We start from the raw sequence: 22,492 nt of genomic DNA, 5'->3' as shown, positions 1-22,492 counted from the left end.
CCCCCCAAAACAAGTACGTTACTTTAACAAATAGTTCGCACGCACTTTTAGTTTAGAATTCGTGGCACTTCGTGCATGTTTCGGTTTCGTTTAACACGCGCTTTGAAATCGCGATTTTTTGCCGTGCGAAATGTTCCGTTACGACGCCGTAAATTTGGCGTTCCAGATAACAGAGGTAACGAGCAACATTTCAGATATGATACAACGAAATGTACCGGGAGTATTTTACACAGCAATCGTCTGCTCATACGCATATGTAGTCGTTTCTTTCTAGTTTAAGACGAAGTTGTGACGTTAATGAAAGTATTTTCACATTATGAGTTTATAATCTTACCATTGCCACGCACAATTCAACATGGCAAGTACATAGCTCGGCATTTGGCGACAAGTGCCTGCACCCCATACTTCAATTTTCTTGTATGCTGACGACATTTTTCTAAAGGTACAGGATCCCAGGGCACGCGATACTTTTTTGTCCTTTTTCCACAGAATTAGTGCAGTTAACCGTTGAACATCCACCCATCTTTACGCCGAAACCTCCGTGCCTCGAAAACACGCTGACACGCAATGCGACTCCAGCAATACTTCGGACCGGCAGCGTACACGTGACATTGTTGCTTCCATTTCGTCATTTTGAGAGGAAGTTGCAAACGGGTCCCATGGTCCCTTCCACTGATCAGTGGTCCGTGCCATCCGATCCCATCACAGTCCTCACTTGAACCCTTGAACCACATCCCACACAATTTCGGTTTCGATACTCCGCGTGCGGTAGTCCGATCCAGCGTAATCGCTATCGACATCAATTTTTGTGTAGATTTTTGCGGTTTTTTATGGTGTTTGCGTGCGGTCAGTTTCCTCGCATTTATCTAGTGTTCAGAAAAAAGAAAAGTGGCCCAATGTAGCCCCGATTTCGAGCAGTATTCGTAGTAGAAGTTGTGGCTCCTTGGTAGTACCCAGTAGTACCTAATCGCAAGCATGACAATGAGTGTGGAAGCTCAGGTTATGCGCTACATAGACAACGTCTTGGTAAGTTGGTTTTAAATTCTGTGGTTCCTGGTTTTTGCCAGTTGGTGAGTATGTAGTATGACTGTACCACACAATTATTTTATGACCTGTACTTTATGCAATCCATAGAGTCCGTACCGTCGATCCACCATAGAGTCGATCTACCGCGAACGAATCAGTGCGTGATTCTGTGTCTTTCTATACCATCATCTGTTGCTATGCATTCGGAATTCACTCCCGCTGGACCATCGCTTCGTCTCTGCTTGCTTTCACATACTTCATTTCGTCATAATGGCTCTCTCTGACCATTTTAGAAAAATGACACCCTCGAAGAAGTATTCAACTGCTTCATCATCCACTCCCAAGAAATGCAGGAGTATAAAGAGAGGACCTACCAAGAAGACATACGGACCCTGTTCTCCAACATACCCCAGGTGGGTATCTATATACAGCTTTTTGTCCAGAGATTTTCGTCTATGTGAATGCAGTTATGTGACTACACTGTGTTTGCACCTGCAGGATGGCGTGGAAGTGGCACTCAAGCACTACGTTGCCGTTGTTGCAACTCTGAGCAACCACCGGCAAAAGCAAACGTTGCTCTACCTTTTGCATCACGCAGTCACTTCAAACGTCGTCCAGGCAAAGTTAGTTGTCGTTTTCTGATCACTGTCAGCACTAAGTCACGTGTAATAAAGCCAGAAGCTAATTCTTGATGGTGCCATTGTGCTGGTAAGGGTGAAGTAGTCGTGCTGTAAGTGGTTTGAAACAGGATGCAAACATCAACACTTAGACACATCATAGCTGCGCCTTGCTGGTGAGTATGCTAGCTGGATCTTGCAGTATGCAATACACCAGCAAGCCGAAAAAGTAACTCTTCTCAAGCTGGAGCTACACTCTTAAAAATGAGCTTCACCGCATAGCACGCTCCAAACCAACCATCATCTCAAATGATATCGTTATCTGCCCCGATTTGTTAAAAACGGGAGGCGTACGCCTTTTTTGTGACACTTATGCTGTTCATAATTGTCACAAAAAGGCGTATGCCTCCCGTTTTCAACAAATCAGGGCAGATAACGATATCATTGGAGATGATGGTTGCTTAGGAGCGTACTGTGCGGTGAAGTTCATTTCTAAGCGTGTAGAATACAAGAATCGAGTTGGGGAATTATGAGCAGAATCAATTTTGTGACACCTTCAATATTGTCTTGGCATTTGCTGTGCACACCAGTTGGAAGATATCAGTGTGTATTGGTACATTACATTTTATGACATACAACGCTTTTGTTTTCCCACACAGGCCAGTATGTGATGCCCTATTATCAACCGAAAAATTCACCTACACAAATGAGGAGTACTGGTGCCAAGCTCTTGCCTTAATCAGGAAAATAATTTCCGGAATTGATTACAAGGTGCGGGCACTTTCTTTTAAGCTAGAATTGCTCCGTTCAGTGAAGTGATATGGTCATTTTCCTTTTTCTAGGGCGTCCGTGATTTGCTGAAGGTGATATTTGGCAAGGCCTTGTCAATACCATCTTCAGTAAATGTATCTGTTATGAGGCAGCTGAATGCCCTGACAGACGTAAGTCTTCTGTTTTCTCTCAAAGCATTTGAAAGCCACGTTTTATTCCTTTGTTTTTCTTGTTCAATCTGAGATTAATATAGGCCTGTTGGGGAGAGTAGTATTCTTTGTCTTGGAAAGGCAATGTGATGTGTATCTTTTTTTTTTTTCTCAGGTGATTGAGCACAGTTTGGACAGGAACGCTGCCCTTCTGCCAAGTTACCTCATTCTGGACGATGTTCAGAAGAGATCACTTCCCAAAGGAAAATGGCCTCACTGGGTATGTGGCAGTGATATGTAAAACATGGGTAATTGTTGTCATACATTTACAAGCATATCTGCACTGCCTCAAAAGAGATATATGTACCATAATTTCACGGGTATAATCCGCAGGACCCATTTTTAGGAATGTTTTGAAAATTTTCTGTCAGAGATAAGCCGTGGGCGATACGACCCGACTGATTTGTGCGACAAAGGAGATCATAGAGAAGGCCATAAACCCTGGGGTCCATACTCCGGGGTCGGCATTGTGTACAACAAAGGAGGTCAGTTCTAGTGTTCTACCAAAATCGGATTGTGCCCTGGTTGCGTGTTTTTCATGGATCGACGGGTCAATGGCCTTCGAGAAGACATGAATCACTGTCACCACTTTTGTTAAAGCTGCTTGGGGGAAGGCACCAGGAAGGTCAGTCTACTCAAATGTGGACGCGCCCCTGTTACGCATTCTTCGTGCATTGGCAGGGCGGTGCTGTTCCAGAGGCACTGTCAGACCTTTCGTTAAAACTGACGTAGGGGGAAAATACGAGGGAAAAATACTCATGAGATAAGCCACACTTGGCGGATAAGCCGCAGAGCGCCCGTGAGAAAAAAAATTGTGCGTAAGCCGTGGCTAATACACGTGAAATTACGGTACTTGGCACCTCTTATTTGTAAGGTGTTCCTTAGCAGTTCCTAAGATTGTTCCCGCTTCCTGAGCACTCTGTTGCTTTATTCCAGAAGTTTGCCAAACTGGTTGCTAATTTCATTGACAGCTTTCAACCATGTGCTCAAATGGTTACCATTGTGGGTAAGACTTTATACCTTTTCTAAAGCATTGTTTCTCTCTGCTGTGGTGTTATGGTATCTTTCTCAAGGGTTTCAGTTGCATAGAGGTGAATACTGACAATGCAATACAACTAGTCACGCAAAACTATCAATAAATAGACATTGATACTATTGATAGTTTTTTCAGAACTATCGATAGTGTACTATCAGTTGTTTTCTTTCGATAGTGCGATCGATAGTGTAAAAAATATAAATAGTTTTATGATAATTGACCCCGTACCCCTCTCTCTCTATCGAGAGCACTGTTATTTTTTTTCTTTCCTATCGATAGCTAGATTTAGTTGTCACTATTGATGCTTTGGTTCTCGTCTTTGTTTTCGCACTAGCACAGTGACAACGAAAACAGAATCACGGGAGACGCAAGTGCCTTCTGTTCTGCTGTATTGTATGATGCACTGCAAGCAGCCAAAGAAGATGTTCATCATGAAATCGTACGCACTCATGAGACTGCAATGCCAGTCAGTCCAGTGCATGTAACTGTGTATCATGTGACTGTGTGGTTGACTTGAGCAGCACAAGAAGCTGATAAGGTCAGCGTCGGAGGGAAGCTGCTCTGAGTTGCATTGTAAAACTTGTAGGAGTGAGGCATTTTCTTTGACGATTTTTTGTCTGCTCCCCGATAGTTTTCCAATAGTCGTCTATCGATAGTTCGATTCTTATGCATTTAGTTTTAGTTTTGCACCTCTAAATACAACACCATTCACAAAATTCCTTGGTGTGGAGGTAGGCTGTTCTAGTTCTTTTTCTCTTCTGAAGTCAGGCATAAGAGTAGGCAAATGTGCAGGGCATGTCGCCTTTACCTCCTGCCACTCTCGGCCTTTTGGTATACACCGTATACACCGGTATACCCGCTGGCATCTTACCAGCGGCGCACATAGAAAGGGGTGGCAGCAGTTCTTACTCAGCTGTGTTGAATAGATGAACAAGGTGGTTATAAGCATTTGGAAGTATGCAAGCAGACCTAGTTTAAGAGGAAGGTACTAATGATTATGCAGAATATTGTGTCCATGAATACTGAGTTTTATGCCATCGTGACAGCATTAGTGCCATCCCCTATTCATACTGCAGCTTTTCAGCGAGCGGCTCTCCGCTCTTGTGTAATGTCACATGATTCTCAGTACGCACAGGAGTGGTTGAGGTTAGTTCATGGCATAGATCGAGAAGTTACCCGTCAAAAAGAACTCGTTACGAGATAAGTTACCGTGTGAAAAATGTAACTAAGTTAATAACGAAGTTCTTCAGCCTGAAATGCAACTCGCAGTTACGGAGTTACATAAAAAAAAGGAACGAGTTACCTCCAAGTTACTTCGGACACAAAATAGCACTACACAGGTGCAGTGCGCGTGAGCAGTTGAGTTAGACCTTGAGTTGCCTGCGGAGGAGTGACACACGCTTAGATCGTTTTCGTTTATGTCCGACAAGTCGAACGCTTTGCATCTTACTCCCTGTGGGCGCACAACGGTTCAGCCTCATTTCAGTGACAGCGGTTTTTACTTCCCGAATAGAATACTGTCATTGATTGAATATCACGTTTTATGGCATAAAATGCCACAAAAGAGCCGGAGAGAAAGCAAGAAAACAAGTGGACGTGTGTGAAAAGCGAAGTAAAAGTAACTTGGAACTTAGCTTCAGTTACTTTGCCAAAGTTACCCGAAAAAGAAACGAGTTCCTATGGCGCAAAAGTACCGTGTTAAGTTACAAGTTGCCAAAAAAAGGAACTTAGTTACAGTAACGAGTTACTTGTAATGAGTTACCTCGAACTCTGGTTCATGGTTTACTCGCAGGTCGTTCAAAACTACAACCAGTTGTTGGCCATTCTGGAACTGGTTGCTCGATTTGGAAACTGGATCCCGTGACAGCAAAGTTCACAATGAAGGGCCAGTTGCCGTACAGCAGTGTATGTGCAGAACTCATTTCTTTGGGTATAACTCCCAGTATGCGATATATTTATGCGCTTTATTTGCTCAAACAGGAGGTGCAGAAGCCACAAAACGACTTGTTGCGATATGTCCTAGAGCAGCCCTATTCCAGAGAAATGGTCTGCAGCATGCTTGGCCTGTCTAAGCAAGTTTGTACCACGTTCCTGCCTCATTACATCCACTTTTCGAATTTTTTTGTATTATGCCGACACCACAAACAAAGATGTGCTGCTATGGTTGCTCCATTACTCAGGATGGTAGCAATTGGTGACATGGTATAAGCAGTTTAGATACATTGTGTGATTGTTGCACAAGGTTCTATGGGTGTTGATATTTGAGTGTCACGGTCAGGCGGGCAGCATTAGTCTGCAGGCTGGTAATACCTGTAGTGACTGTAGTTCTCCTGCAGTTTCAAACTCTGGAGTACTGTCAGTGCAGAAGGCTGCAGCACCTGTATCATGTGTCTGCCCAAATGGGTGTATCTCGTTTGAAACCATTAAAAATAATCTTTCAAAAATAAACGCGTAAGTACCCACTGTTATAAATATATCCCCCAGAATATACATTTAAAAATAAACGCACAAAAATAATGGGCGAAATATCCCCGTTTAAATATAGACGCTAAGGAATCTACTGTTAAGAATATATCGTTAAAAATAAATCGTTTCAGAATCCCCCAAATCCACCCTACAGTTGCTAGAGTCATGTGGTATGGCCCAAATCAAGGTGAACTGCAAGCAAGGGGCTCACAGGATCAAACTAGCCTAAACTATCCCAAACTAACCGAAACCAAACTAAGCTAATCTAACATAACATGATATAACCCGGCGTAAATTGCAATCAGTCCGCCTCCGTGCTAGATGGTGAGGGGATTTTGAAACAGTTTATTTTTAATGGTGGATTATTAAACAGTGATATCTAAGCGGGGATATTAAGCGGTTTATTTTAGGAGATATATTTTTAACCGTGTATTTTTTAAGCGGATTATTCTTGGCTGTTTTATTCTTAAACGTTTATTCTTAATGGTGGATTTCGGGGACCCCCCCCGCCCAAATGAATGCACAGAAAGGTGCACTTTGAGAAACAACAAAAATATAAAAAGAATAATTTCACAAAAAAGCAGCTGAAGTCAGGGAAAACAGCAGACAAGTGTCGTGACGATGCGCGGCGAATCACGAGTGCCGGTCACTGGTTGGACGGCCATGCCGCAGCAACGTTGCTGCGAGTAGCAGTTCGCCCATACGACAATCTCAGAAGCAGAAAAGTAGGGGGGGCCTCACTAATACTCAATAAATGACCCGTTTTATGAGGGATCTGGTATCAAAATGTAGCAGCCGCACCAAGTTCCCTTTTTTTTTTTAGGTCGGGGAATTCGCTTGAAATAGTCAGTGAAAAACCTGGAAGAGTCGGGGATTTTGAAGGCTGCAATTTGGTAGACACCCTGCTTATACCAGCTCGCTCGCATCTTTTTACCTATGCTCTACTTCACAATATGTGTCCCCGTTCTGATGGCTTTTATGGTAGTGACGCTCTGACACGCCTGCAATGTTTTTCTTACACCTGTAGCAAAAACACCGATGCCCTGTGCTGGAAGAGCAGCTCGTGGAGCTCATTGTAGTGGCCATGGAAAAATCCGAGGCTGACGCAGAAGGTCTGGAGGATGGCGGTCCCATCCAGCTGTTTTGGCAGAACTTGTCCAGCCAGCTCATATATTTTGTACTCTTTCAATATGCGAGCTTCCCCCACATGGTATTGGCTTTGCACGACAAGGTAGAGCATCCGCTGCGTACAGCGATAATTACGCAGAGTGCTTGACATGTTGATGTTTTGCAACAGCTGGTCGGGAGGAACCTTCGTAAAGGAAGAGACCATCTCATGTGGGTTCTGCTGCAATTCATATCGGGCAGTATCCAGAAAAACCCTGTGAGTTCTTCTTTCTTCTCTGTGAAACTTCTACATTTTTGGAATAAAAGAATCCTAGCGTCTCACCAAATGCAACTTTTTGTACAAAGCGTTGAAAGTGAATCAATACCTCAATGCCTTCCCATTTCAGCTGAACGATTTTCTACCTGTGATGAAGCTGTATGACCTACTCTACCCTGAAAAGGAACCCCTCCCATTTCCTGATGTGAATAAACCCCACTGCACACGAGTTTTGGCCATCACTTCTATATGGGTACACCTGATGCGCAAGGCTCAACAGGAGAAGGTGCGGCTTCAGAGGCCTCTGCCTCAGGCACTGCAGACACATCTTGAGTAAGAAATATTTCTGTATTCTCGAAGTAAAGTGACGTTGATCTAGTGAAGCCAAAGTCTATGGATAAAAGCTACTCTGCTGTCGTAATATGACCTTGAATACGGCTTTCAGCAGAAATCAGCACCAATTTTATTTTGATTATTATGATTGGTGTGCTTCATCACCACCTGGCAGCACCATCCTTTCCTGGCAATGAGAAATCAATGCTGTTGTGTTTTAAATACGCAATGTACACAGAAGTATAAAGCTATAGTGTTGTAATACGCTACGACAGTATGTCTCTGCGCATGAGAGAAAGAAAAGGTTGGAGAAAATACGTGACAAAGCGTCTGTCCACTCAGGAAGTAGCAGTACGTGGGTATTCGCAGACGGGCCACAACACTATCGTAAAAAAAGATGAAGCAACATGGACCTCGCGTGCGGCTGTTGTGGTACCTTATTTGAGAGCGATCCAGTGTGACTGTTCTACGTGCACGAGGGGAAAGGGAAAAGCTGAGGAACTGCTCGAAAGGCTGACCTACTTTCATAGCATATTGTGATTAATTGGACTACAACATGTGCAATTTACCTGTTGTGAGAATTAATGGACATACCTTTCTCTTGTTAGGTACCTACAGCAGTGGTTTGTAACAAATCAGTCTACTATGAACTTTGGAAATGACTACTGGATCTCCCTGCTGTGCAATGCATGTAAGGTTTTACTAAAATCCTTTATTTTCCGTAAATTGCAATCTTTGGCCACTATACGGCAAGGTTCTTTCCCACAGACAGCACAAACCAAGACTATTTCACTCGTCCTATGGGAGTTCTGGTGGAAGCCATTCAGGGCAATCAAAGAAGCCAGTCTTCCATGTCATCTTCTAGCTCCGGTCAGAACAACCCCACCCATCCCCTGGGCATGAACGTTCTCGACTCCCTCACCGTACACACCAAGATGAGGTATAGTACCTCCAGTTTTCTATATATATTTGCTCTGTTGAATTGTGCCCCTTATATAATTGTGTGGCATTCAATACCTTTTTGCTCTCGCAGCCTGATCCACAACGTGGTGACGCACGTGATGAAAATGGCCCCAGCGAAGTCCTCAATATCACTTACGCCAGCTCTGGTAGAGACCTACAGTCGGCTGCTGGTGTACAATGAGATTGAGTCGCTCGGGATCAAGGGGTTCATCAGTAAGTTGGGAAACGCAACGTGTAATGGCTCTAAGCGAGGCAGTATTTAGGCACTGTGTGTATCTATCTTGTAGCTAGTTACTGCATCTAATTGGAGCCTTGTGCCTTAAGGTTAACCCCAGTAAAACCCGTTTTTACTCTCGATTTGACCCCCCACCACTTTGGCCCAGAAAGCCACGAGGACTGGACTTGCCGAAGCGCAAACCTCCTCTCAGTATGCCGACTACATTATCCATAGAGTCTGAAGTTTTAGGGTTTTACCCGATTCTGCCCCAAATTTGCACCCCGAATTGAAGGTTGCCCCTTTAGGGTGAAACCCAATTTTTACCAGGCAAATTGCTCTCTCTGGGATGTCTGTAGGAATGCACCAACTTACTTGTTTGGCAGAAAAATGCAGTTACATCACCGTTTGTACCAAACCGCTACAGTTAGTTTGAATAACTGAGCCCGATTTCTGCCCGATTTTAGCGTAATAGAAGTTTTCTCACCCGAATTCGCATGAATTTAGTGCACATGTTCATTTACCCGATTTTTACCCCCGGAATTTAGAAAAAAATATTTCCCGAAAACTTCAGGCTGTAATTATCCACTGCCGAAGATATACCTCTGTGGCATGTAGCCCTTATGTTATCTCGGAGTATGGTTAGGTATTTTTGGAAATGACTCAGCTTTTGTATTGTGGGCCACTACTGTCAAGGTGTGTCTTCATTGTAGTATACCAGGTAGTTCTCTAGTCCTCTGAAGTTCTCTTTTGGGAAATTTCGTGTTACAGGCCACCTACTGCCCACTGTCTTTCGTCAACAAGCGTGGGGCATTCTTCACACCCTGCTTGAGATGTTCAGCTATCGTCTCCACCACATTCAACCACACTACCGAGTTCAGCTGCTCTCACACCTGCATAGCCTAGCTGCTGTCCCACAGACCAATCAGACACAACTTCACCTTTGGCAAGTTTCGGTCATGTTGTCACTATAAGGCGTATTCTCAGTACTAGCACAGTGGAGAGTGCTCATAATCATCTAGTGTATAGTCAGGTACTGGACGTAGTGAATACACGGTGGACATAGCAAAATAAATAAACAGAGTTTCTACTGCTACGAAAATACGGAAACATACACCCACGGCTTACCAGGCGGTATGGGCTATGTTAAGAGGGCAGCATTCTGTAGTTTTCACAATTTATCAACAAAGAACTGGAGCAAGTGACAATTTTTATATTAAATTTTGGCACATAATACATCCCCCGATCTATAGGTGGCTCTGTAGAGTCTACCTATTGCATAACTGATAATGCATAATGCAGCAAAACCTACCGATGTGCTAGCTGCGGTTCATGTGAATGTGTGGTTCACATGTCGAGAACATCTTTAAAATTACAAAAACAACTGCTCTGTGGCTTAGTCAAGGTGTGGCTCACACACATTAAATTACAGTATTTTGATAAATCCACAATTTTAATGGTGACCCCTGTATGTTATGTCTTAATTTCCTTGCCCCATGTCTCTTCATTTGCTTTGCATGTGCATCATGTCCTTATTCAGTAATAGTTCTTTTCTAATGTAGGTAGTCAGTGCTCTCACAACCCCCTGTGATGGTCCCCATAAGTAATCTATGTTGTACGAGCCTCTCTTAGTACTAATTCATCTTACAGTGTGGAAAGTACAGCATTGAAGTTGATCACAGGCCTTGGAAGTGCAGAGGTTCAGCCACAGCTTTCACGCTTCCAGAACGAGCCAAAGAGCATGCTGTCCTCTGAGTCCGAGGAACTTAACAAGGCTCTCATCCTCACCTTGGCTAGGGCAATACATGTGACAGGTAGAGAGCTTTTTACATTTAGCATTGTTTGTTCACAAATTCAGCTGCACTTTTCAAATGGGATTTTTCTTTAATGTCGCTAAGCGAAAGATGATACTTGTAAGATTAGCATTAAACTGTTTTGATTGTGCAAAGTAATTTTATTGCACTGTTGGGCTACAGGCTATGTAACTCAGTCACAAATCGGTTCAGGTTAATTTAAATCGACCTAGCACACAAATACCTTATTTCCAATGCACATGGGATGACCCTCTAAATTTGCAGCCCATCTGTTAGAGAAAAAGTTTTTGAGACATATAAGAAAAAAATTTAATTTGAAAGACTGAATTGAATATTTGTCCTGTGACATACTTGTGTTATGATGAACAGACAAACAAAATAGTATGGTGTTGATTTGTGAGATGTGTTATCTAATATGGTAATTTGGAAAGAGCTAATCCTTAAAGCAAGATGAGGACAGCCCTGTATCATTCTTGCAGGGTCTGAATCTCTATCGATGACCTGGTGCAAGGAGATCCTGACCACCATCATGCAGAACACCCCTCATAGCTGGTCAGGCCAGACGCTTTCTAGTTTCCCCAAATCTCTGAACGAATTCTTCAACCAACACCAAGCACAGAGAGAAAATAAGGCTCAGCTGAAACGGTCCGTTGAAGAAGAGTACCGCAAATGGAAAAGTAAGTCTTCCCTTGCCTTTCGAGCTGAGATGGTGAAATAAGAATGCGAGGTTTGAGCGTGTAGCCTTCCGTTTGCATGACCGTATCTCATGAGTGCTCTTTCTCTTTGCAGCTATGAGCAATGAGAATGATATCATTGCCCACTTTTCGCAGCAGGGAACTCCCCATCTGTTCCTCTGGTGAGGATGTGTACTTTTTGCGTGAATTCTTTTTGTACCTAATGTGCAACAGGTTTGGTTCATGTGGGGGAATCATTTGTGGAATCTTGAGAAGACCGCATGACATCACCAGTTGGTGCAGGACCAACAGAAAAAAAATCTTGCGGACACTCTCTATGTGTACAAGAAACAGCCGCCATCTTGGTGCTTTTATGATGCCCAATACAGAGCACGTTCCTTCGCTGTGTACTCAGAGAGCAGAAGCAGAGCCATGCTTGACAATAGCCGTGTTTGATCCATATGCTGTTTGCAGTACAAACTGTAGTATTTATCAGAAACTTGAGACAACAGCTTTAACTTGTGAGCAATGTCTTATTGTGCATGAAGGATTCACATTTATACCCGTGTTACATTGTACCTTCTGTCATGCACGAGAATGCTCTTCATGGGTATGTCACATAAATCAACCCCCCCTCCCCCCTCCCAACATTCTCGATTTGTACTCGGTTGTTAAGTGAACAGCCCCAGACAATACTTCAAATGTAATGCGTACTTCTGTTTAGGTGCCAGCTTTAAACTTGGGCTAATATGAAAGATGATTTGTATGTATTTGTCCCTTCTATGTTGTTCCAGCCTCAGAACATCAGTTCTTTTGTGTTGGGCTAATATGTTTACACAGACACATGTCTTTTGTAGCAGGAGTCTTTAAATACTCCTCTTCTTTCTAGCTTGCTGTGGAAAATGTTGCTGGAAAATGACCGTATCAGTCCACTTGCGTACAAGTAAGTTCACAGATAGCTTATTTGGCTCATCTTCATGCAGTGGACATGAAAAAAAAGAAAAGAAAGAAAAAGTGTGTGCTGTACATTGCATCATTTACATTTAACCTTGGAGCCTTTGTATTGATGTGTCATTGCTTTGAAACTTCAGAATTTTAGATAGAATTGGAGCTCGAGCTCTCTCATCCCATCTGAGGACATTTGCCGACTTTCTTGTCTTCGAAGTGTCCAATTCAGTTGGTGGACAACACGTTAATAAGGTGTGTGTTCTCTATGTTTTGCCATGTGGTTTCACTAGCACATTTGTAACAACTTCTCAAGAATGCCTATCATCTGACTCGTTGCAGTGCATCGACGCCTTGAACGATCTCATCTGGAAGTGCCATGTGATCTCCTTGGACAGGTTGATTCTGTGCTTAGTATGTTCATTGTTTGATTTCGTTCTTTAATGCCCCTCTTGGCAAATGGATTAGTTAAGGCTAATATTTAACAAGCTCTCTACCCACATAGAGAAGTGGATTTCATCAGCGATCTTTCACAGGCACTGCGCAGCTTTGAAGGAAATGAAATTCAAGTCTGCTTCTTCATTATTCAAATGCTGTTGATCAGACCCTCCGAGTTCAAGAATCGTGTCTCGGACTTTGTTAAGGACGTAAGTGATTTGGTCATTTGAGGCAACCCCACCACCAAAAAAGAATGGTTTGCATTAACAATGAACAAAAAAATATGCTCTCTTTCTCCGCAGAATTCACCCGAGCATTGGAAGCAAACTGACTGGCATGAAAAGCACCTAGCATTCCACAGGGTAGGGCAGTCAATGTTTAACACTTGAATGGTGCTGAAATAATGTCTCACATCTGTATTCCGTGCGTCTAAATAAATTATGTGTCTAAATAAATTATGCTTCTTCCAGAAATACCCAGAGAAGTTCTATTTTGAAGGGCTCCAGGACTTGAGCAGCCAAAGTCAACAGCACACCTATCTACCCGTTTACTTTGGAAACATATGCTTGAGATTCTTGCCTGTAAGAACGGAATGTTTCTTTTAAGTGTACGTACGCAGCCCGTATCCAATATAATGACTAATCCCACGTTCAGGTCATGGACATTGTGATTCATCGGTTCCTCGAGCTATACCCAGTGGCGACCATTTCTGTCGAGTCACTTCTGGATCATCTCGGATGTCTCTACAAGTTTCATGGTGATTTTCTCTATTGCATTATATCTGCATTTTATGTCCTTGCTCATCATCCGTGTTTGCATGTCACATAAAATAGTGAAATAAACATATTTCATCTCTGCATTTTGTATTTCCATTTTAATACTTGCAAACCGCAATCATGCTTTCCAGATCGGCCATTGACGTACTTGTACAACACTCTTCACTACTATGAGCAGAAGCTCAAAGATCGCCCTCCATTGAAGAAGAAATTGGTTGCATCTATCACTGGTATGTATGGCTTCATAATTTGTTGTCTTATTAATGAACTTAGTCATGTCCTGACACAAATGGAAACCAAAAAATATTGTAATATGCTTTCTTATGATGCTCAGCATCACAGCACAGAACATTTCAACTCAGTTTGCTGCCAATTATGTTCAATTGAATTTTGTTGCCAGCACTTTCAGTGCCATGGCATCACTGCCAGTAACTCTTAGCTTTTCTTCTGCCAAGCAACCAAGTCACCAATTCAAGACAAAACAGAAGCAACAACAACTTTATTTTGAGATGATAAATGGGTAGTTTCATGGCCAGGGGGCGATACTCTACCCCATTGCTGGTGGTGATGTGGGGAATGAAATAATGAACCCCTAAAAGGGTCTCTAAAAAAAGGTGTCTAAAAAGGTGCAAAACAGCTTCAAAACAAAACTTGCTGATCTTGTTTTAACATTTTGTGAAACAATCCAAATGTTCAATAGATGATCAATTCATGTTTGTGCCATTCATGTGTCATTAAATGCTTATGTTATTTTGTATCCAAGATGGAGCATCCGATTTGCATGCACAGTGGTTCACACGAATTTTGTGAGGTACACTTACCTTTTCTAACAGGCGCTCTTCAAGACATCCGCTCAGAAAACTGGGCATTGAGCGAAGCCTATAGTAGTTATCTACAGAGGCCACCTGAGGATACCTCATGGGTGCCAGAGCTTGACTACTACATCAGCTTGGTTCGCAGAATGGCTGACAGTATCCTTTCTCATTCTGTGGCTGTGTGTGCCCTCTGGTGGCGTAAAGTTCTGCGCATAAACATTTCAGTAATTACTCATACAGCTATCACCTTGACTGACAACACTTAGCCATGGCAGGTAAATCCCCATTTCCACACATGGACTGGCGATTCAATGAGTTTCCCAACCCGGCCGCTCATGCACTGCATGTCACCTGCATAGAGCTCATGTCCCTACCAGTTTCGGCAGCAGTTGTGGGTAACAATCTCCTAGATGTTGTCTTGAAAGGGTATGTATTGCTAATGCACTGCACAGAATTTTGCTTTATGTAAGATGAGAGTTGAAATTTATGCTAAGGCAGTGGCATAGTATGGAGGGGGGGGTCAGCTACCCTCCTCCGTCAAAATCACACCTTTGGTAGTGCGTTTCTGAGGGGGAAACGTGGGGTGAAATCCTCCTCCCCCATGTAAAGTCCGCATGGACCGCCTCCCATGTTTTTGTGTTTTATGTTTTTCAAAAATCGGGTGCAAAAATCGAGTTTTTATTTCAGGACCCATAAAATAAAGTAAAATTGGGTGATATTATGTGAAAGAGCAAACTTTCAGGTGGAAAATAAGACAAAAGTGCTTCCCGCATTTCACATGAATACAAGATGTTCAGCGGCAGTGCGGAGTGGAACGTTTTGTTGTCAGTGTTTTTTGGGTTTTACCGTAAGTAATGAAGATGCAAATTGGTGGGATAGAAATGGGTGTTACTGTCTTTGTCCCCTTGTAGAGGCATATGTGCTTATCTCAAAACACATGCCTCAAAGTGTAGTTAGGACAGGTCTGAGCTGCTGTCCTGGTTGCACAGAGACGTGGTGCTGAACATCCTTTTCATACCCCGTTACTGCTGAAACACTCTAACATTTCCAGTGTACCATACTTGCAGGCACACAGCCCTCCCACGCAGCGGCATTGAAAACTGGATGAATGCCATAGGCCTGATCCTTACCGCACTTCCCGTAAGTTAACCTCACACTGTTTGACGTCAACCGACACCTGTGCTTACTGTGGAACTCGTGTTAGGAATCGTACTGGGCTGTGCTCAACGATCGCATCCTCACGATGCTCCAAGGCCCAGGGCTCGCATCCTCGGGACAGAACATCTTCCAGTTGCTAAACTTCTCTTCGAATCACAATAGCATTACGGAGGTGCAGTGCTGCTACCTGATGGCTCTCGTACATGCAGTGTGGTACCATGCCAGCATTGGACAGATCAGTCAGATTCCACAGTGAGTAGTCTTATGATATTTTTGTATGCACAAAAACGCGATTCAAGGAATGGGCGCCGCCATTAGTGCTGGCACCCCGTGGTAGTCACAGGAACTGTGCACGCGTGGGCCACGACCTAGTAGATTATAACGACCATGTCACAATCAGCAACCCCTATGAGGAGCCTGTCCGCACGATCCGCCAGGGGCGCTACTCATCGGCACGCCACGATTGGACTATGGAAATTTGAATTCTGAAACGCGCAGAAGCGTATGTACGACTACCGTAGCAGACGATAGCGATAGCTCCTATGAAAACTTGTAGAATGATGATGATGATAACCAACCTCAGAATGAAACATCTGTGGTTGCAGATGTTTCTGCAGAAACTGCACACGTGAACAACTGTGCATATCACACGCGGAAGCGAGCAATCTTCTTTTTCGTTGATCTCTCGAACGTTGATACGCTACTCAGATGTTTACTGGATGACTACTTATATGGAGTGTTACGTCATCGTCAGTCATGCTCATTAAAGACGGCGACCAAGAGTATTCATCCCAGTGGGAAGAGCGGTTTTTGCAGTCCAACCCTGTTGTGTCGTCGCTGGGAATGAGGCTAAGGAGCGCACGGAGACTAGTGGTTTGAGAGTAACGCGACGAGGTTTATAAATATAATGAATGGAAATGAATATGTATGAATATGTAATGAATTAATAATGTTTAAATGAATGAATAATAATGAATGAATTACTGTATAAACAAAATATGTGAATAGCTTTATGATATTCACTCGAAAAAAGAAGAAAAGAGGCAGATTTGAAGGTCATTTTTGTTGCTCTGCCAGAAGCGCACTTTCTCCCTCGCCCTCAAATGCGAGGGTGAAAAGGCTGCAGCTCTTGCTCTCTCTTGCACAGTAACCTTGTAACAGAGTCACTTCATGTGGCGATGACACACCGCTGAGGTCATGGGATAACAGAGTTGTTTCCCAGAAGAAAGTGCAAAAACTGCAGCTTTGTTAACTTTGTTAACACATGATGAAACCAATACTTTGAGACTTCGTGTTTGTGTCTGTCCCTTCGTGTTCCCTAGTCTCGGGGTTTTACATCATGCTGTAAAAGTATTTTTATTCTCGATGTATGAATTCTAGCGAATTTCACGACCGCTAAAAAATCTTGGCAAATTACTCGCGTTATGTACCCTCGAACACAGCTTGTTGACGTTTATCCCGCAAAAGGAAACAACCCTGGAAATCGCGAAAAAACTTCACAAATGACTGAACGTATGATTCGCCGAAAATTAATACATCGTGAATAAAAATACGTTTACAGTATGCATTTTTTAGTGGAAGGCCTTCCAATAGTCATGCACCTAGTGTGACTTGTATGAGACAAGCTCAGTGGTATCCATTAGAGCTTCAGTTGACCCGACATATATTCACACTGACCGCTTTTCACGTCTTCTTTTGTGTAGGTTAATACATGAACGGCTAAAGCCAGTGATCAAGACAGAAGAGCAGTTCCTGTTTCTTTGCCACCTAGTTGCACCTTTCTTTCAAAGAATAGTCACGGAACGCACTCGCTGTGTTATGGATGTAAGTATCACTTTTCGTTGTTATGTAGGAGCTCTTGTTAAATAATGTAAAATATATCTGCAGTAACCTAGCATGGAATCTCAATAAATGTGATGTATCTTTGTCTAATAACTATCTGTCGAGTGATTTTTTGCTTTTCATGGTACAGTAAGTAAAAAAATTTCTCATTTTGTTTATTTTGCAGATAACGAAGGAACTGTACGAGATATTAGAAAACGTCGACAAGAACTGCGAGCAGCTCAACTATATGGACCAGATAACAGATCTGTTGTATCCTTTCTTGCCTTTGTAAGATGTTGACTGAAATCTGTATTGAATACTGCTTAAAACGTAATAATCCTCAGGTTGGGGGCCTGTAATAACTCCTAATTGGAGTTGTTGTTCGGCCAGGTCTAGTGGAAGAGTGGTGGCCCCATCCTGAGGATATTCCCTCTCCCTATTGCTACGGGGCAACTCGATTCAGTTGTCCTTAAAGGGACTTTCACCTCCATGGAGTTCCCTCTTACAAAATGCCGAGGGAACCATAAGGGTTTTGAAAGGGCTGACAGTGAACCATTCAGTTTGCTTTTGTAAAAATGAAATTGTTTTGGGTAGTTTATTCTGTGCAAAATATTAGTGTATACAGTTCATTTCAGGTAGCTTTTTAAAGCACATTTACTGTCATGTCATAGTGCTTTGGAATGCCAGCATTGTTATTTTGTTAGAACAAAGTAATCACAAATGAATTCCTTGACAGTAATCTTAGCTACCACATCAAGTACATGTTCACTGGCGACTCGGTAAAAGCGGACGTGGAGCGAACTATCCGTAACCTGCGGCCAGCTTTGCAGCTGCGCCTACGGTTCATCACACATCTCAACATAGAGGAAGTCAACGTTACATGAAAGCCACGAGCGTCCTAGTGTCACATTAATTCATGCACAGTTGAACATTTTCATGAAAGTGTCTCGCCCGTCGTTACATCTTACACATATTATTTGGCCATCACTGCTCGAACACCGACTTTTTACATGCCTTGTAGCAGGGATTCTCTCAGCTACCCTTCCTATGCACACACCATACAGAATTGCAGCTCACTAGTGAGTATGCAAAAGCCTATAGCATACAGAGGTGGATGTCATAAAGGGCTTGGCCTCTAGTTTGCAGCCACATAAAATATGTGAACACAGTTTGTATATCCAAATGATTCGATGGTGCAACAAAACAAACAAGCACCTCCTAGAGACAGTAATAATGGTGACGTCACGGCAACAACAGCCATCCTAAGGCACTTCCATTGTCTTCCCAGTTCAGAACATCAGCACTACGCTTGCTGAGGAACTTCTGTCTGTTTGTTTCTCATCTATTTATTTCGACCTACTCCCCCTCCACCTTGGCAACACGCATGAAAGACACTTCTCAGAGTGTCCAGCCTCACTCATCCATCCTCATTCATTCACTTCGGTTTCATCTGCGAGAGTGTATCCACACAATCGTCCTCAATCTTCTGGTCAATGAGGTACATGATATGAGTTCCTTGTGCCACTAACTTTCGTGATAACTTCTCCACAATGTCCATTTCAGTAAACATTAATGTCTTGCCAGTACGTAGCACCTTGGTTTCGAGAAGGATCGTTTCACCCATTCTAGCAGGGGAAAGGAACCTGAAAGGGGAAAGGAAAAAGAAGTTCTGTCATATCTACAATGAAGTGTTTTCTCTCTTTTCGTGAGGCTCATCCACAGTACATCATTATCATCATCATTGTCGATACTGTGTGTTTTTTTGGTGGACGTTGTGAGTACCGGAGGCAGCGTTGCTTGCTATTGGTGGTCAGCTGTGTGAAAATAAAGGCCCATTCATTTACAGATTATGTGCTTCAGTGAGAGCATTGAAGGAACAGGAAACTACATAACTATCACAACATTCAATGGCAATTTTTTTTTTTTTTATTCTGCTTCTGCAATAGCACTTGTGTGGTGTAGTCTTACCGCAATAACATATTAGATATGTTTGAGCAGACAATGTGCTCTCGTGCAGACAGCTTTCTGCTGACTTCACATAGTGACTCACAGGAGTGTCGAAAATGTGGGAGCCACGAGGGCGACCGCCCCCCTTTGAGCTCGGGTTGTTGGGGCCTTGCCCACCTCCCCCTTTCATGCATGACACTTACCTTATCTTCATTTCCACGGATAGAGCCCTCTTGTCCTTCACGCCCACAACTGAAAGGGCCGTGCAGGCTGTGAGAATGTCAAGCAATGTAGATGCCATGCCTCCATGTAAGGTACCACTTAGATTGCAGTGATGTTTCTCTATTTGAAGTTCATAAGTGGCCTTGTTCTTGTCAAATGATGCAATCTGTACCTACATCATCATCAAAGCAATAATTGTAAGCTTCCTTGGAAGCACAGTAATATTGTCTCAATGCAAAAAAAAAAATAAAATAAAATCTGTCGCAGTGCACAACAAATGTTTGTGCAAGAAAGGAATGAAAGAGAATAGTACTCAATCGTATGCTGGGGAGAATTCCCCTCTTCATGCAGCAGCAGCAACCGCAGTTTGGCTATGAATGCAGCATAACGCGAAAAAGGAAAAATAACGACTCGCTGAGACATTTACTTAACGATAATGTTTCTGATGTAAAGCTAGTTCGAAATGTGGCGGCATGTCATAGCACGCAGTAGTCTGACACTTTTTCGACTGCGATGAAACGTAAACAGTGCTTTACTGGCAATAAAAAAATCATGTGATGTGCAGCGTGGTTATCAAAGCGGACCCAGAACTGTCTCAGCCGTTAGTGTAGCGTGAGTGCTTAAGCTTAAGGTGTACATACACTTTAAAGTACATGCCTTGTGAATGAAGGGTTGCAGGCAACGCACTTTATACAATACATTGGTCATAAAATAACGGGCATGCTCCATATTTTGTGTTGCTACTACCACCGTGATCGCCACCCTTTGAGTAGCAGACAACAGCGCTTGGCTTGGCCGGCTTGGCGCTTGGCTCGGAACGGGCGAAGAAGCTCTCTTCTTCAGAGCTTCAGAGGCTGTTGATGTCGAAGGCGCTTGGGCTGGTGTTGGATCGCGCTTTCGCAATCTTTCGCTTTCGCTTTTGTTTTTGTCGTGCCAACAATTTTCTTCTACAGTGTGCATTGTCGTCTGATGCGGGTACACCCGCACCACCCGTGGACGCAGTGCGGGTACTCCCGCAACCTGCAGCGACACTGAATTTCCACTCGAAAATAACAAAACAGTAAAAAAAAAAAAAAAACCGAAAAGAGAACGCATATCCATGAACGCGTGCTGTTTCGTGAAATCTTCGACGTCGAATTTGTTAGCTATTTACACATGCCACATGTGCTCTGGTGAAAGGTCACATCACCATGCGTCGTGTGAAAAAAGTTTATCCATCTGGGTGTTTTCCTCCATGAAACCTCCCTGGTGGAAATGGTCTGGAATCCCAAGTGGTTTATGAAACCTTTTCCATTCTAGACCACCTACGTACAAAGTGGTTCAAAGGGGTTTCCAGTGGAAATGGTTTGATAAACCACTTGGGATTGCAGACCATTTTCACCTTTTTCCACCATTTTCCCCCAGCTGTGGAAAACTCCAAAGCTAACGAAAAAGTTAGGGCCGCAAACGATTACTTTAGGGGATGCGGGTAATGCGGGTTTACCTGCACTATCCGCGGACGTATTGTGGGTACACCCGCGTTTTACACGCAACCCGCAGCGACATTGAATTTCTACCCACAAATCGCAAAAGTGCGCGGGTATCTGCTGGCAACCGCGCGTATCCATACCCGCACCCGTGCACAGCTCTAATTATGACACCACTACCGTGCCACTAAAATTCGTATCACTAACACCGCCTCTAATTCGGGATACTTCCAGTGCTCTACAGTGCTGTGGCTGAGCCGCGCGACTTGTCCCTATTAGCAAGGAATGCTGGAGGAGTTTGATGTTTATGTTTATTCATTTCGTGTTAGCGCCGCGAAGCAACTGTGGCTGTGAGCTGCATACAGACGCGGACAAAGAGAGAGAGGGCGGCAGGAAGGAGTGGGGGACAGGGGGGTTAGTATGCGTCCTGGGCCGACTTCAGGGGGAGCTGTGCCGACATTCGTCTGGAAAGTCTGCTGAAAAAAAGAAGAAGAAAAAAAACATGGGAGACCCCAGACAGTACAGCCGGTGCGGGTATTCGAACCCGCGCGTCACCTCCCAGTCTCGGTGTGGAAAGCGGTTATAGCTAAGGTTCCGGGTTTTCGGTTTTATCCGAAAAAATCCGAAAAACGTACTCCGGTACAATTTTAAGCAATTCGGATTAATCCGAAAAACTCCCCTTGGCAGATGTTTTCCCTTTCCCCTTTGTGTCCTGGGCTTTTTGTGACCTCGGATACCGGCCCCACGGCAACATAATAATGGTTTCCGTGACCTAGCGTTTTCTTCGGCGGTCATCTCGACCACTTGAGGGTTCTCCGCCCGGGATTTTCCCCAGTGTGTTTCCCGGTTTCCTTGTCCTACACGTGACCTAAGCACTAAAACAAGCATCGAACCGAAGTCATACGGGGTGGGACGCAAGCGAAAGCTGCCCTGTGACTACGTCAAGAAGTACCCTGATTTCGAGGAGTTCACATCGTCACGCGATCGCGATGCAGAGGTTGTCGTATGTAAGTACTGCCGCATAACAGTGAACACTGCACACGGAAAGGGTGCATTGAGAATTGCGGAATATCTCAGTGTGCGTCGCACGGAATGTATTGTTAAGCTTGTATCTCTTTAGTGTTGAAGCGCTGCACAACTGTGCGTGCGTCGTCAAGTTTTCTCCGAATTTAGGATATTAACTGAGCTGTAAATCATAAACTCCGAAAAAGTCTGTTTTTTTTTAAAAACCAATAAACTCCGAAAACCATCCTCCGGCAACGCCCAGAAATAAACTCCGAAAACCCGGAAACCTAGTTATAGTTTATGTTTAGAATTGATATATTCTAGTGCAAGCGGTCTTTAGCGTGGACGTGACGACGGCAGCTGCTGAAAAACGTAAAAAAAAAAAAGCT

General features: G+C 43.5%; 2 protein-coding genes across 3 annotated transcripts; one reads left to right on the top strand and one right to left on the bottom strand.

Moving 5' to 3' along the window:
* The first annotated feature begins 769 nt into the window (after positions 1 to 769).
* Positions 770 to 19,308, top strand: LOC135399062 (mediator of RNA polymerase II transcription subunit 23-like). 2 transcript variants are annotated; one of them, XM_064630729.1, is made up of 34 exons: positions 770 to 1,026; positions 1,320 to 1,439; positions 1,525 to 1,649; positions 2,303 to 2,414; positions 2,486 to 2,584; positions 2,739 to 2,843; positions 3,563 to 3,629; positions 5,452 to 5,564; positions 5,640 to 5,735; positions 7,153 to 7,356; positions 7,423 to 7,509; positions 7,640 to 7,842; positions 8,451 to 8,533; positions 8,611 to 8,782; positions 8,876 to 9,018; positions 9,791 to 9,965; positions 10,670 to 10,833; positions 11,313 to 11,510; positions 11,623 to 11,689; positions 12,397 to 12,450; positions 12,599 to 12,707; positions 12,795 to 12,866; positions 12,989 to 13,099; positions 13,193 to 13,252; positions 13,361 to 13,471; positions 13,545 to 13,647; positions 13,798 to 13,896; positions 14,500 to 14,637; positions 14,748 to 14,907; positions 15,549 to 15,621; positions 15,686 to 15,891; positions 17,343 to 17,463; positions 17,648 to 17,733; positions 18,209 to 19,308. In XM_064630729.1, exons 1-34 carry the CDS (start codon positions 976 to 978, stop codon positions 18,345 to 18,347), a joined length of 4,026 nt encoding a protein of 1,341 aa, XP_064486799.1. In that variant the 5' UTR covers positions 770 to 975; the 3' UTR covers positions 18,348 to 19,308. The 2 variants fall into 2 exon arrangements, with proteins under 2 accessions (XP_064486799.1, XP_064486798.1); XM_064630728.1 differs by having other exon boundaries at positions 3,560 to 3,629.
* Positions 18,794 to 20,432, bottom strand: LOC135399063 (acyl-coenzyme A thioesterase 13-like). Its single transcript, XM_064630730.1, has 3 exons — positions 20,290 to 20,432; positions 19,614 to 19,804; positions 18,794 to 19,106 (listed from the first exon to the last, which is right to left on the bottom strand). Exons 1-3 carry the CDS (start codon positions 20,359 to 20,361, stop codon positions 18,899 to 18,901), a joined length of 471 nt encoding a protein of 156 aa, XP_064486800.1. The 5' UTR covers positions 20,362 to 20,432; the 3' UTR covers positions 18,794 to 18,898.
* Between the last annotated feature and the right edge of the window lie 2,060 nt (positions 20,433 to 22,492).

The sequence above is a fragment of the Ornithodoros turicata genome, chromosome 6 (genome assembly GCF_037126465.1).
Source record: "Ornithodoros turicata isolate Travis chromosome 6, ASM3712646v1, whole genome shotgun sequence".
In the NCBI taxonomy this organism is placed as follows: domain Eukaryota; kingdom Metazoa; phylum Arthropoda; class Arachnida; order Ixodida; family Argasidae; genus Ornithodoros; species Ornithodoros turicata.
Note: the sequence above shows the minus strand (reverse complement) of the source record. Positions and strands in the feature narration are given on the sequence as shown.

What these genes read in the sequence shown, in the direction of transcription:
- LOC135399062 (XM_064630728.1), top strand. Translation starts at nt 976, where the DNA reads ATGACAATGAGTGTGGAAGCTCAGGTTATGCGCTACATAGACAACGTC. An exon ending in ATGTCTCTACAAGTTTCATG is followed by an intron (nt 13,648 to 13,797) that starts GTGATTTTCTCT and finishes CATGCTTTCCAG; the next exon opens with ATCGGCCATTGACGTACTTG. An exon ending in TGATCCTTACCGCACTTCCC is followed by an intron (nt 15,622 to 15,685) that starts GTAAGTTAACCT and finishes AACTCGTGTTAG; the next exon opens with GAATCGTACTGGGCTGTGCT.
- LOC135399063 (XM_064630730.1), bottom strand. Translation starts at nt 20,361, where the DNA reads ATGGAGCATGCCCGTTATTTTATGACCAATGTATTGTATAAAGTGCGT. An exon ending in TGCAACCCTTCATTCACAAG is followed by an intron (nt 19,805 to 20,289) that starts GCATGTACTTTA and finishes ATGATGATGTAG; the next exon opens with GTACAGATTGCATCATTTGA. An exon ending in TCCGTGGAAATGAAGATAAG is followed by an intron (nt 19,107 to 19,613) that starts GTAAGTGTCATG and finishes TTCCCCTTTCAG; the next exon opens with GTTCCTTTCCCCTGCTAGAA.